The sequence below is a fragment of the Aplidium turbinatum genome, chromosome 7 (assembly GCF_918807975.1).
Source record: "Aplidium turbinatum chromosome 7, kaAplTurb1.1, whole genome shotgun sequence".
Taxonomy (NCBI): Eukaryota; Metazoa; Chordata; class Ascidiacea; order Aplousobranchia; family Polyclinidae; genus Aplidium; species Aplidium turbinatum.
In genome coordinates, this window is record NC_137478.1 from 9,812,629 (window position 1) to 9,827,010 (window position 14,382).

A 14,382-nucleotide genomic window follows, 5' to 3' on the forward strand; every position below is an offset into this window, starting at 1 on the left:
GTTTCTTAACCTTTTCTGACTCTAGCACCCCTGTAAACAGGCCTGACCAGTCTAGCACCCCCTAACTATACTACTACAGTGCCGACCAAAAGTTTAGTAGAGGCCGAAATTTTGACATGCCTTCAGATCGCTGGCGATATATTTTGTAATGAAGTCTCTTGTTGTTTAACAAACTGTGCAGTTTTTTTAACGAAGTTGATTTAGGATTTGGTATTTGACTTTCATTCACCAACAGAAATTCAATTATAACCATAATTATGTAAGTGAATCAACTCTATTAAAACAACAGCACAGTTTGTTAGGTGACAAAAAAATACAAAATATACCGCCAGCAATCAAAAAGCATGTCAAAATTTCGGTGCCGCTATTAAACTTTGGCCTGCACTATTGAAAGGAAAGCGATGTACAAGTTGATCATTTTGTTTATTCTTCAAAACTACTGTCGTCATTAGTGATAAAAGAAATAGGAAAATCCGAGAATAGTGAAAAAACATGGACAAACTTAAGCATACTTAAGTTACCCAGCTGGGTAATTAGTTACACATGTATCAATGGGATTTCTGTTGTTGCTTATGTGTGACCAATTTCTCTATTCGGCTTTGATGATGAGGCTTTGTGTTGGTCAAAGCCACTCTCATATCGTGGAGCAACCCATGTTGAAGGCGATTCCTTTGTTTTTATTTGGAGCATGGTGGAAAACGCCTTTTCACACAGGTAGGTAGTCGGAAATGGAATGATCAATTCCAGTGTTGTTTGTGCCAATGCATGATATGCTGTCAACTGATCACACCAGAAATCAGCAAGCGGAAGGACGAAATTTTGTCCAACAACTCTGATTCACCTGCATGTCAATCAGCTCCTCCTTTAGTCTATTATCATCACTCATGTCTGCCAAGAAGGGCTGCTGTATCCACTCTGGATACGAGTGATTTGTGGGAATGTATTTTGCCATGGTGGTTTCTAGAAGCGAGAGGTGAGCACTGAGCAACAATATTACAACAAAGCACCTACCAGGTAAGTTCGCACAATCTGCTCAGGATCAATTTGCTTACTTGACTGGGAGATGACTACAGTAACAGCAAATCATGTTGGCTAATTCGAAACAGCAATCATTGATATGACAACTGCTGATACTAGCAGAAAGATGAAAAAATACAGAAAAGTAAAATGGCATTTTTTGGTATTATACTGCATGTATTTAGCACCCCCTACAGTCTATTCCAGCACCTCCAAGGGGTGCTAGCACCCCCGGTTAAGAAACGCTGCTCTACGCAGTAGGCTATACTCTCTGCTTTTTCGAGCAACTATAGTATATCCTTTGGTTTTCCAAAGCGAGTGCCTATGCTATCTTTACTGATTCTTAGTTACCTTACCTTCCTACCTTCCGGCACTTGAGTGACGTTTTTAAAATTTCAATTAAAAAAAGTAACAGCAATAGAAAAGTGGAAATGTTTTTAAAAAGTATGTAAGGGATCAGACTTTCATTTCAGCCTAAAATGAATAGTTTGTGTCCATAGGCATAGCCAGGGGGGGCGAAAGGGGCCATGCCCCCCCCAAATTTTCAAAGTTTGGATTCCGAAGTTGAGCCCTTTGTTGAAAATATAATAAAATTTGTAGAAACTTATAAAGTTTTCCAAGTCATCTGGCCATTAACACCCCCAAGGACTTGTTTTAGAACACAGAAAGACAGCAATAAATTTTGCAAATCGTAAATCGGGCAAAATTTACGCGATTTACGTTTCTTTGAACTAATTTGTGGAAGCAATTTCAGAATGGCTTACTCTGTTATGTTTTTGTGTAGTTATTGTAGCTGAGTTTTGGTGTTCTCTAATTTAGCCGCAGGTTTTGCCCGTTCGTGTGTAAGAGCTACCTTTAATAAGTTAATAGCTGTTTATCTGCTAATAAATTTCATACCAATATTACCCTAAAAGTGTTTCCAGAAAGCGCTATAATTCATTATTTAAGTGTAATTTTGCAAAAATTTTCCGGGGGAACATGCCCCCGGACCCCCCTAGAATACGCGTGCCTTCGGCACGCTCTAACACCCCACCAGTTTTATTGCTTTCCTTGCTCAACCCACCAGGATACGCCACTGCACATCCGGTGGCGATGGCTTGAATCAAAAACTTTGTCGTTCTCTCCAACTCATCCAATATTTGGCCCCCCCAAAAATTTTTTCTGGCTACGCCACTGTTTGTGTCACGTAATTTTTAGGTAACAGGCAAAAATATTAAAAATGTATCAAATTACCTTCCCCGTGATAACTGGTTTGAATTATAACAGGATTAACAGGCTTCTTAGCCTAAATAATAACCCAACATTCTCTGCTGATAGTTAGAAACGTTCAACAACAAAAATCGAGGCTAGACTTGTCGATGAATTATGGTGGCAAACAAAGGGAAGTAATAAAGTGGTTTCATAATTAATTTTGATTTGATAGAATTCGGAACTTTATCTCCAATTTTATAGTAGGCAAAATTTGTAACAGAAGTTTTTAGATTTTAGATATAGGTTTTACATTTTAGCATACACATAGATTTTAGATAAAAAGTTTCAGAATAGATTTTAGAAACTAGCCTCAAGAGTGAAATTCAGAAATGATCGATACGATTTTTTTTGTGCCAGGTAGCTGGCAAATATTAGCTTCTCTGGAAAGAAGCTAAAATGTGGATTTTTTTTGTTTCCTACTTCATATATGGTTGGAAAGGGGTTTTCGGCTGTGGCATTGATGCTTTCAAAGCAAAGAAATCACTTGCTAGTTCATAAACGGGTGATGTTCGACTCTATCTTAGGAAGATGTCGGCAAACATTTCAAAATTTTGTAAACGTAGCCAAGCTCATCATTCCCATTGAACATTATCATGTTACTGTCAATTTCGTTGATTACATTCCCAAAACTAAATTTGTCTATCACTCTATTACTAATGCTTATTTTACTTGACAGAATTTGGGGGGCGAAATTCTATTTCAATAAAGAAAAGGGGGCGATGGACTAAAAAAGTATTCTGACTGTAAAGTGCTCTTCTGTAAGGGGAATGACATTTCAATTGTTTAGCATCGCCAGCAAGTTAGAGAAACATCGACCAATCAAAAAAAATTCTCGAAGAGTCAAAAATAAATTAAAAAGTTGTGTTGATAAGCCAATGCTGGTCAAACTTATTATAATGGAATGGGTCAAGTTGACACTGTAAACAGAAATTTTGGCTTTCATTAACCGAGTATTCGTTGCAAGAAATGGCAGGCGTGGTGGTCGCCAGTTGAATAGTCAAATAGTCTTAACATTTCAGTTGTCGCTGCATGGCGTCTGCATTGTGCTATTAATGCAAACCTGATGTTGCATCTTGCTTTTGACGATTGCATCTTGACGAGCGATCGCGCTTTGCTTGCTCAAAACTGACCAGATCTTTACCAGTTCTGGGCCACATAAAATAGCTGTCTGGGAAAAGTTTACAGACAGAAGATTCCGTCGAAGTCGTCGCAATTATAGCAACGTCCACGATCCAACCAGCCTCCTGCACTTGATAAGAGAATGGTGCGTTAACCCGTTAAGTGCGTAATTAATTTTTCGAAACTCTCCTTACTGTGCGTATTTAACTTGAACACTCGCAGTATTTTTCGTCGCATTATTGCTTGCTAGGATATTGGGGAACCCCCATGACGCAGCATAATACGCTTTTGTTCAATTTCCTTTTGTGTCTATTGCTTTACCTTTTCATCGACTATCGCGGAGAAGTCTCCGGCTGGACTATTGTTTTCTGGTGTAATCGCATTACTCTCAAGTGATTATATTTTTCACCATTGTGAAATTATTCAACTAGTTGTTTATTATGAAGAAAAAAAATACATCAGCTCACAGAACAGAATAATTTCTAAGCATTTATATGACACTAAACAAAGTACACGTAAGTTTAGTTTAGAAATATTCTAACTGTATCATTTTCTGACGCTTGTTCTAACATTAGCAGCAACACAAAACCTTATTGTTTTGTTGACTTATGTTACAAAATATGCTTTCGAACACAACAAAATATTTCTGAAACTGCTTGCAACATTACATCAAAATGACTTCACACTGTCTAAACGCGTATAATGTGATTCGAATTTTATACACTGGAAGGAAGCCATTTCAGAAAAAGAAACCATTTAGAATGAAATCTTTTTATTCTTGCACTTGTGTTTGTATTGTAGGTGAGTGCAGAAGCTACCTAATATCGTAATCAGTGCTTCCACTTTTACAAAGCTAGATTACCACTTGTATTACTACATTTGTCCTCAAATTACCACATTTTTTACTGTGATTTTTTACACGATCTTAACCGTATTTCGACTTACTTTTACATTAACACAGTGGCTATTTTTACCCACTTGTTGCCATAGTTACTATCAGGTGTTGTCAGAGTTAGGATTAAAGTTTGTAAGGGTTAAGGTAAGACTTAGGAATAAGGTTAGGGTTTTGATCTTTACCCAGAACTATTGAACAGCTTTAAACTTTTCTCAAATTACGACAGAATTCCTTATCCGGCAACGCTATTATTTGGTTATATTTACACTATTATAGTGTAAAATAAGGCCTAAAACAATTACTCAGTTAATTAACAGAATGTCCGAAATAAGAAAGCAAAGTACCAGTAGCTAAGCCAGGAATTTTTAAAGGGGGGGTTTTGACGGCCGCCGGGCTTTGCCTGCCGGCTCTTTGCCAAAGGCGACACCTAGCGGCAGGGGGGTCTGGGGGCCTCCCCTGAAAATTTTGAAAAATTACTTTAAATTTGATGCATTCTGAGAGCATTTTCAACAAAAATGTGGGTATAAATATTCCTGTAAAATGATGCTGTCTGGTGGCATAGCAAAAGAATAAAATCATGTTTTCTTGGGCATTTTTCAGTAAAAAAGCTAAGTAATTCCTGGCTGAGATATTTGAATGTTTAGTATTCGCAAAACTCGCTCTTTTAATGCAGTTTCGTTTAAAATTAGGCAAACTTTGTTTTAGAGACATAGAGACTGAAAGCATCATTCTCAATATCGTGACGTCACATGCGTGTCAAAGGGGGGTTGTAACCCCCAACCCCCCCCCCCCCCTGGTTGCGCCACTGCAAAGTTCTGTACTTGACACCGCAGCTAGAATCTGAAAGACATCTTGACTATGAATATGATCACATGGTCACCCTACCTTCAAAGTTAAAAGTCAGGACGCATTCCAAAATCAAACCGAAAACAGCGGAACATGCTAGTCACATGCTGTTATAAGTAGTTTTTTGCATATCTGTTCGATTTTGGAGGACAACAGTTTAAATGCTCTTATTTATTGATAGTATTTTATGTCAAATTTTCAAAATTTATAATTTCCACATTTTGGCAACATTTCCACACAAAATTTCCATATTACCACATTTTTACCACAAATTTTTCATTACCACATTTTTACCACAAGCATGATGAAAATTCCACAATTGTGGTAATTACCACAAAAGTGGAAGTGCTGATCGTAATAGAGTGATTTAGGGATTAATGATTTCCGTCAGGCTGCAATAGTTATTGTAATGTAAACAATGCATCTATGTTTCTTCACACGTCATAATTGCGCCTTCCAGACAAAGCGAATAGAGGAAAGCGAAATTAAAAGTGCCATGAATAGCTGCGATCACGAAAACGACAATTGTCGTCTTACGCACAGCAAGAGCGACTGTCTCGGACGCATAGCCGTACGAGCCAGGGGAGCAGGGGGGGGCAGCCGCCCCCCCTGTTGTTTCAAAACGTCGCGAATTCGGGCAAAATTTTGCAATTATTCGGGCAAAAATTGCTATATGAAAAGCTACAAAATTGCATAAATTAACCCTTTATCCTGTGACGTATTTTGGCCAGTTGACTTGCGGACGGGGGGGTCGGTTCGACACTATCACTTTGAGTTCGTGTAACTCAAAAACTACGCAAGATAGATCAATCAAATTTTCACATGGTGTAGATAATTTATCTGACAACATAACATCGAAACTCTTTTGCAATTTGTTCAACAGCGCAACTTGAAAAATCAAATAATTTGATGGTTGGTCATATTTTTTTTATTTGACTTGAGAAATTGCTTCGTAATTAACTTATAATTGAGTGTGACGGGTTAATTCCATTGTGTGGATTTTAATCTCTTACGCGGAGACGTCGTCCACGCTTCAATGAAATCGTAATTGGGTTTGCTCGCGTTTGCTTGTTGTTTTGCCGGAGGCATTGTAAAAAAAATTTGCTTTGTTTCAACATTTGCAGAGAATGAGACAAAATCACCACAAAAAAACTATTTCAAGTTTTTTTTGAGCCACATGTTTATAGTCTATACTTTTTCAAACGTACTGTCATTACTTGATATTGGAACTAAATCAAGCAAACTTTTTCACATTCGCACTGTCGAATTTGGTTATGCATGATCAAGAAACACTTTGTATTTCACAGCACATCTCAGGAAGCTATTTATTCGTTTTTAACATTATTTCAACGTCTAAAGACGTTGAATCGATGTAAAAAGTGTCTGATTTGCTGTCTGGGTAGCGGTTGAATACAGAAAAGTAAGGTAGCCTGTGGTGTCACGTGGTATTTGAACAACAACCTATCCAAAGGTAGTGACTTGCTTCGATAGGAGCTTGTTCCATTTTAGGCCATCATGCTCTCCAAAAACAAAGAGCGTCTAAAACTCCTTACTGATAAACTATGTCACGATGCATTCCAAAGTGAAATGTTTCAATACTTACCAACAATGATCACTTTGAATGAAACAATTTTGCAAACAGTTGTGACAAAATGTAGTGATAATAATCGTTTAGTCAAATCGTGTTGGTAGGTTATAGAACAAGTCGTTTGCCAAATGGAACTCCCGTTCTGCCTGACAAACTCAAAGTCGTGGCATAACGATACGAAAAAGAGAAAAAATTATTTTTCAGGCCGATGCTATTGTCGTAAAAAAACAAAAAAATCACTAAAGTGTTGACTTTTTCCTTGGGCAAAATTGAAGGTTATTGATATTTTAAAAATGCACGTTTGTGTCAATAGGATTGAAGTGTTTTTTTTCATGTTGTTAACTAGATTTGCAAAATAACGTTTTCTACATTTTTTTTTGATTTGTTGGACATGCATTTTGTGTCAAGTTATTTATTACGCATTAGAAGATTTCTTTCTGTTCAAATTTTGAAATAGCATTTTAGATGCAGTTTGCGGTTGATGGCGTTACTGCAAAAGCCATCTTTTGTAATTGACACACATCCAAAAACAAAAGACGCATAAACTACTGCTGGCTGATAGACCACGTCACAATACATCATAATGATGTTTTTCCGAACCGAAGACCCAGAAAACCAATTTTGTCGTATATTAGATTAGACGTCTGCAAACGTTGAACCAATGACAAAAAGTGATTTGCTGATTTGAAACAAAGTGATTGCTGTTTCCAATGTGCAAACATTTTGATAAAAAGTAATCAAGTTTTGGCCACAGCATATTGGTCCATTTAGGCTACTATGGTCAATCAACTCACGTTGCAAATAACTTGTTTCGTGTAAAGTCTTGCTTGTGAAAACATCGAAGTAAAAACGCAAAAATGAAGTAAGCTATATTTACAAAGTATTATATTCTTGAATGAACCATAGTTTTAAAAAAATAGTTTGAACAGGTTTCATCTGATGGAAACTATAATTGATATCATCGCGAAGGATCAAATAGCTGCAAAAATCACTTCAAGCAATTCTTTGGGGTGATTTTCATTATGCAAACCAAGGTGAACCTCAATATACATATTTTTATGCCAAACGATAAAAATCGTTCTTTCTTTTTTTCAAGGACAAGGAAAACGATCCGTATAAAATATAATTCAATTCAACGTATTTCCCTTCTTTTGTCAGATATGCATTTTGTGTAACAATGCTTTAGAAAAATTGCTGAGTATGGCATAGCGATTGAGATGCAGTCAGAGAATACAACTCTATGGTTGATGGCGTTATTACAAAAGCCAATCTTTTGTCACGGAAATGTATTCGAAAACAAAAAGGCACAAAAGCGCTGACTGATAGATTACGTTACGATACGTTACACAAACGAGGCATTGATTTCAGATTCTTTCAACCCAACAAACAACTTTGCTCCAAATGACACAAACGTCTAAATTTATGGAGAAAAAGATGTAGGCCTACACCGTTTTGTGAAAATAAGCTTTTGAAGATCAACATTTGAATGAAAAGTTTGAAATTATTGAGTTGGTCCTAATAGTGTTTCTGCTGAGATATATCAAAACTTTTTAATCCTCGTAGAGAAAAAATAATTTTGTAATCTCTCAAGCAACTGCAAAATTACCATTTAGGTAAAGATTCAGTGATGATACAATATGCACAATGCTTGTCAAAGCACAATAATTTAGCTGCGCGTGTTTTTCCACAAAAGCCAAGCAGTTTAGATAGTCTGTGTCAAGTTCTTTTCAATATCCATCAATCTCTCGTTTTCATAAAACATTTTCACAACATTCATGTGAATATAAGTGTACAGGTACATGGAAAAGTTTATTGGCGGGTCAAGAACGCACTCCTTGCTTTCCGACAAGAAATCAAGAAACTTACCACATCAGTCTGTTTGTTTTATGAGATAAACAGAGTTTTGGCAAGAATTTTCCTACTGCTTCTTGTTATAAGTTAGAAACAAAATGTATTCGCCATAGAAAACAACGTAAAATTACATTTTTTCAGTATAGCTTATCGGATGCTCTCTGATAATTTCAAAGCAACTCAGATGTAATTAAAAGATTAATCAAAGCAACTCAAAACTCGAGTTTGCAAACAAAGGGCGGACTCATTACGGTTGAATGCTTTACAACAAAGCCAACTCATGAGATATCTGCGTCGCAGTTCCACGCACGGCGGCGCTCAGTAATCCTATTAATCCGTATAATTTGAAAACAAAAGGGCTAGCTAGTAGCAAGCTAAAATATTAGAGTATGTTATGAAAATCATGCCATATCTCTAAAACTATAGACAATAGCAACGTCATTTAAAGCGGAATAAATACTTGAATAATTTTTAGGAAAAGTCAAGAAATTATAAAGCTGTGGATCGCGTAGTTCTTTAATGATATTGCTTTGAAAAGGAGCAAGTCCCCACCGACCCCCCCCCCCACAGGAAATAGGGTTAAGAAAAACTATAAATTAATATCTTTTACCTATCAAACTAAGTACAACCTCTTATTTGCACAAGAAATGTGCCGCAAAATTTTCATTTGGCACACCCGTATTGATGTATTGTATGGTGATCAAACTGTAGTACGAAATGCATTTAACCAACCGCATCATGCCAATTTGGGCAGCCACCAAAATATGTCTCTAATACTTTTGTGAAACTGCCAAAATCAAAACGCAAAATTTGCTATATATATAGCTAATTTTATTAATTTTCACAAATGCATCTTATTGATTTGGGCAGCTGAAAACATGAAATTATTTGATGAAACTGATTAGTCTATTTATGCAAAGTTCTGCCCAAATTACCGTGAGGCAGTTTCCCCAAAATGAACAAATTCATTAATTTTTCCCATTTACATAACTGTATCAAGTGTATCATTTAGATTTGGGCAACAAAAAATATGAAATTATCTGATCATAGTCTATTTATAAAACTGCCCAAATTGGCATGATGCAGTTGCCTCGCATCAAAATTTACAAAGTCTTTAATTTTTTTCATAATATCTATAAATGCATTATCTTGATTCTCGGCAACTACAGAAAATATATGTATTTATATAAATCTGGTGAATACTTTTATAAAACAATTCGGGTGGAGAGGTTACAGTACTTTTTCAACCATATACAGACATAGCTAAGCAACACCACAACATTTAACAAAAAAATGTTATACCTGTTAAAAGTAATGTTAAGGTGTTGCTTAGCTTTGTTTGGTTACTTTTATGAAAGGGTCTGCTGCTATTCGGCGAGTTCCCTATTCGGCAATAGCCTTTTTCGGCGAGTTCCCTATTCGGCGATTTTTTGAAAATCTAACGACGCCTTCTGCGAATCCGACGATTGAATATTATTCAATATTTAGACGTTGAATCAATGTCAATATGAACCGTTAGACTAATTGGGTTCTTTAAATCCTACGTCACCGTCTGTATGCAACCTTAGAATATATTAGTTATTTTTGTCATCAAATTACCTAGCCTAGCCTAACTATATTTTTAGAAGTAGTGCTGCCAGACCTTTTTATTTTTTGTACTAAAATTCGTATCATCAAAACTACTTTAATTATTTGAACATGTTTTGCCATTACCAATCATTCAAATATCTCAGCCAGGAATTAGCAACAGGAAAACATAGAGACTTGTAGCTTTATTTCCGAAAAATGCCGAAGAAAACATGATCTTATCCTTATGCTATGCCACCGGACAGCACCGTTTTACAGAAATATTCATACCCACATTTTTGTTGAAAATACTCTCAGAATGCACCAAATTCAAAGTAATTTTTCAAATTTTTTTGGGGGGCCCCCCAGACCCCCACTGCTAGGTGTCGCCATAAGCGAAACAAGCCGTCAACCCCCCCCCCCCCCCCCTTTCAAAATTCCTGGCTACGCCACTGCTGGTGGTCTTATTATGCTAGTTTTTCACTGTTATCATACACCGCATACATTATATTTGGGCAATTTCTATAAAAGCGTGCACATTTGGGCAAATTTACATTCTGCCCCCCCCCCCAAAATGGTTTGATCTCGTACGGCTATGCTCGGACGACAATTGTCGTCTTACGCACTTAACAGGTTAAACAAAAATACTGTCGGATATTTCTTTTTTCTAAACTTCACAGAAATGCATTTTTAAAGTAGCGGTAGTTTAACAGTAGGATTATCACCGTTCAACTTAGATATCTAGAGAACAGTCATAGTGATTAATTTTAAATTTGACTTGTCATGCATTGCTATTTCAGATCCTGAATCTTGGGGAAATGATTTTCCTACATGCAATGGCACCGAACAGTCACCCATCAATATCGTTTCAATGCAGACGACAATGAACAACAGTCTCGGCCCCTTTAATACATCTGTTGCAGCTAAGCTACCCAGTTCCATGGTTCTCAAGAACAACGGTCATGCTAGTGAGTAACTGTACAATCTACAAAGTGAAACTATTCTGCTCAAATAAAGTCCACCCTGCCCATCTAACTTTTACAAAAAGCATTTTTAATTTTTACAGTATTCGTCTGTACCTTCGCTGTGTTAATCAGCAACTGTAATAATATACCTGGAATTTCTGTGCATTTTGTTTTCGTGACGTGATAGAAGTTTTTCATGCCAATGACACCTTGCTATGATCATTGATCAGGGCCTCCGAGAGAAATCAGAACTGGTCGGGAAACAATACGAAAAATGGCCCCCCGAAAAACAATTTCCAGCAGAAATGAAAGCAACAAATTTGTATTATGCATTTAACATATCTCTTATGTTGAACTTGGCCTACTTTCTTCAGTGTGAACCTGAATTTCTTTGAAGTTTAGAGTTTTACAGCGTATTGTTATGAAAAAACTACTTTCAGTATGAAAATCAACCAAAATCACTCAACTAAACTTGCAGCAAAATTACTTTTGTTCCTCCCTATTTTGTCTAGAACAATTGTAACTGACTGCATTCACGGCTGCTGAGTGCTGAGAGTAGGCTACCACATCTATGTAGTGTTTGGGTGGTACGGGTGTGTTTGCTGATGATCCTGTTAGCTGTTACCCATTCTTGTCTGTTTGTTGTTTGAAATCCTGGAAGAGCCGTTGTTTGGTCAGTGACTCAGCGACAACGTGTCCTCCCCTTAACAAGTCCGCGTGCCAGGCCAGTATTGGTTCCAATCATGGTGCAAATCGAAATTTTTGTAGGTGGTAATTTTAGTATAGCTTAGAATCGTAGATGGAGAAACATTTGTGAGCACATAATATGCTGTAGGCAATAAAAATAGCTCAACAAAGTATTCAATCCAGTCCCAGACCCGTAGCCAGGGGGGTTCTCGCTTCTCGGGATCCCCCCCCCCTTTGAGCCGAAAAGGTCCACATATTGGAGAAGGTGTAGTGTACATACGATAATAGGATCAACTACCTATGATCAGCTGAAACCTTCCAGATAGTTCTGAATAAGAGGTTTCTGGAAGATAAATGGAACATTGTACATTGTAGCCTACAATAGTAAAGGATTAAACTTTGATCATTGCTGCGTCATAATGCCTTGTGTTGCAATGTCAATGGTGTCCATCACCTACTTGTGAACAGTCGCAAACATTCGGTTGTTTAAACTGTTGTCTGTCATTGTGGTACGAAGCAACGTTTTTACTCGCCTCAGGGCGCTAAAACTGCGTTCAGCATTGACCTAGACGAGCGCGATTGTTCGATAAATGCACAATAGTTTGTGCATTTTCGAAAGATAGTCTTTGTTGCTTGTTTAGAACAGGGGTCCGCAAATACTTGTTGGCGCGACCCAAAAAACAATCGTTCGAAATCTTCGCGGCCCAAGCGTTTCAGAAGCATATAATTTTGCGCAAAATACTTTGCAGTTTAATAAGTTATCAATTTCAATAAAGTCGTCCCCGCTTATTAAGCCCACATCGGGACCGGACACAATTTTGGGCTTGTTGAGCGGGGGGAATCTTCTACCACTCCTATACCTTCAGTAATTCAGGAATGGACCAAATTAGGCTTAATAAGCAAGTGGACCTACTAACCGTGGGCTTTGTCGTCGTCGTGTAAGCCTCTGGGGCCGAAGGTCTATCTTTTTACCACCCCAGATTCATGATGTTCCAGGACTACACTGGAAGGCTATTAGAGAGCAGCCAGTCTTTGGTTTCATCATCCAAGAAGCGCAAACCTTCCACTCCGTGAGGTGGTTTGAAGGTGACAGCCTATACAGTCATTGATAATGTGGTCTGCGGTCTGTTCTTCGGCACCACATTCACAGGAGGAGGAAGAGGCCATTTAGCATTGGTGCATGGTTGAGCAGAAAAGCCTGACGCCCGTACGAAGATTGTTGAGGCGCACCCATGCCTGTCTTTGTAATGTCAGGCCTATGGAGCATGCGTCGGAGTAGGAAATGAACGAATGGAGTCTGGTGGTACTTATAACTTCTGTTCAGAATTTCATTTCTGGTCCGTTTATGGCAGTGTCGATGTTGTGGCAGTGAGCACTACAGCACCAAACATTTGCACAGTATTCTGCCAAAGAGTAGACAAGGGCTAAGGCTGCTATACGCAAAGTGTCAGCTCTCGCCCCCCAGCTGGAGCCTGCCAGGCACTTGAGTAGCCCAGCACGGAATGTCAGTTTCTTGCGCAGTGACACCAAATGGTGGTAGCCTAGTATGTGAGCAATTTGTTTAGTGCAGGGCTTCCCGATTCGTTTATCACCCCACACCCCATTGGATTGATGAAGCCAATCTCGCACCCCCTGTTTTGAAGCGGAGTGGTTCTGAGAAAAAATTCAAAATATGTACAAAAACAACGCAGAAAAGCAGCTCACCGGCCTTGATATGGCTAACGAATAGGAAAAAGGGCAGCCTTCAACAACGCAATCACACAAAATGCAAAAGCGAATAAATAAAGAAATAACATAAACTGAGAACATAATGGCGTTAATCAAAATCTTTGACTTTTCACCTGCCTCTTTGCAATTATCTGTTTGACTAGTAGACTGAAATAACAGTTGACACTTTCCTTTTCGTAAGTCAATCCACAGTCTACAACGAGAAAAACTTTGTTCTCGCTTAAAACGCGTTCTTTCCCAATGTGTACGATAAGAAATTGCCAACAAGAATGAACAAATAATTGCAAGCAATGAGCAAATTGCTGACACAATAATATCGCATTCTCCCGCCACCAATTATGTGACGTTCGGACCACAGCCTCAGCAACTTGTCGGGTGGTAGCCTATTTTCTTGTTGTTGTTGTGCATTGTGCTGTATAGGCCAACATAGAATGCTCTGAGAGATAATCATTACCTCCCTCGTTAAACAAAATCCATCTCCATATACGGTATAGCTCTTCTTTCTCGGTGGATTCTCGCACCCCTAGCAACAGCTACTCGCACCCCCAGGAGATGCGAGCACCCCCAATCGGGAAGCCCTGGTCTAGTGTCACCCCAAGGTATTCTGGTTCGGGGCAGAAGGACAGAGGTTTTCCATTGTTCTTGAACATGTAGCTCACGATCAGCTTCCCGATTGTGTAGGTGGAAAGCTGCTGCCACAGTTTTGGTTTCGCTGAGTTTCAGTAGCAAGTTCTGGAGATAAGCTGAGAGAGTTTTCATGTCCTGGCTCAAGGTGTCTTCTAGCTTTATAACCTTGGGTTTAATAAGCCGGGACTACTGTACCACTTTGGAAAGTAGAATTTTCTTGTACAAAATTGTACGAAACTCAG

At 38.2% G+C, this 14,382-nt stretch overlaps 1 protein-coding gene across 1 annotated transcript in view; it reads left to right on the forward strand.

Annotated features, from left to right (window-relative positions):
- The window catches only part of LOC145774103 (carbonic anhydrase 2-like), a 59,201-nt gene that overhangs the window by 12,167 nt on the left and 32,652 nt on the right, over positions 1 to 14,382 (forward strand). The window contains exon 3 of the mRNA XM_082585253.1: positions 10,934 to 11,101. Coding sequence (XP_082441379.1) covers positions 10,934 to 11,101 — 168 coding nt within the window. The remainder of the gene's footprint in view (positions 1 to 10,933; positions 11,102 to 14,382) is intronic.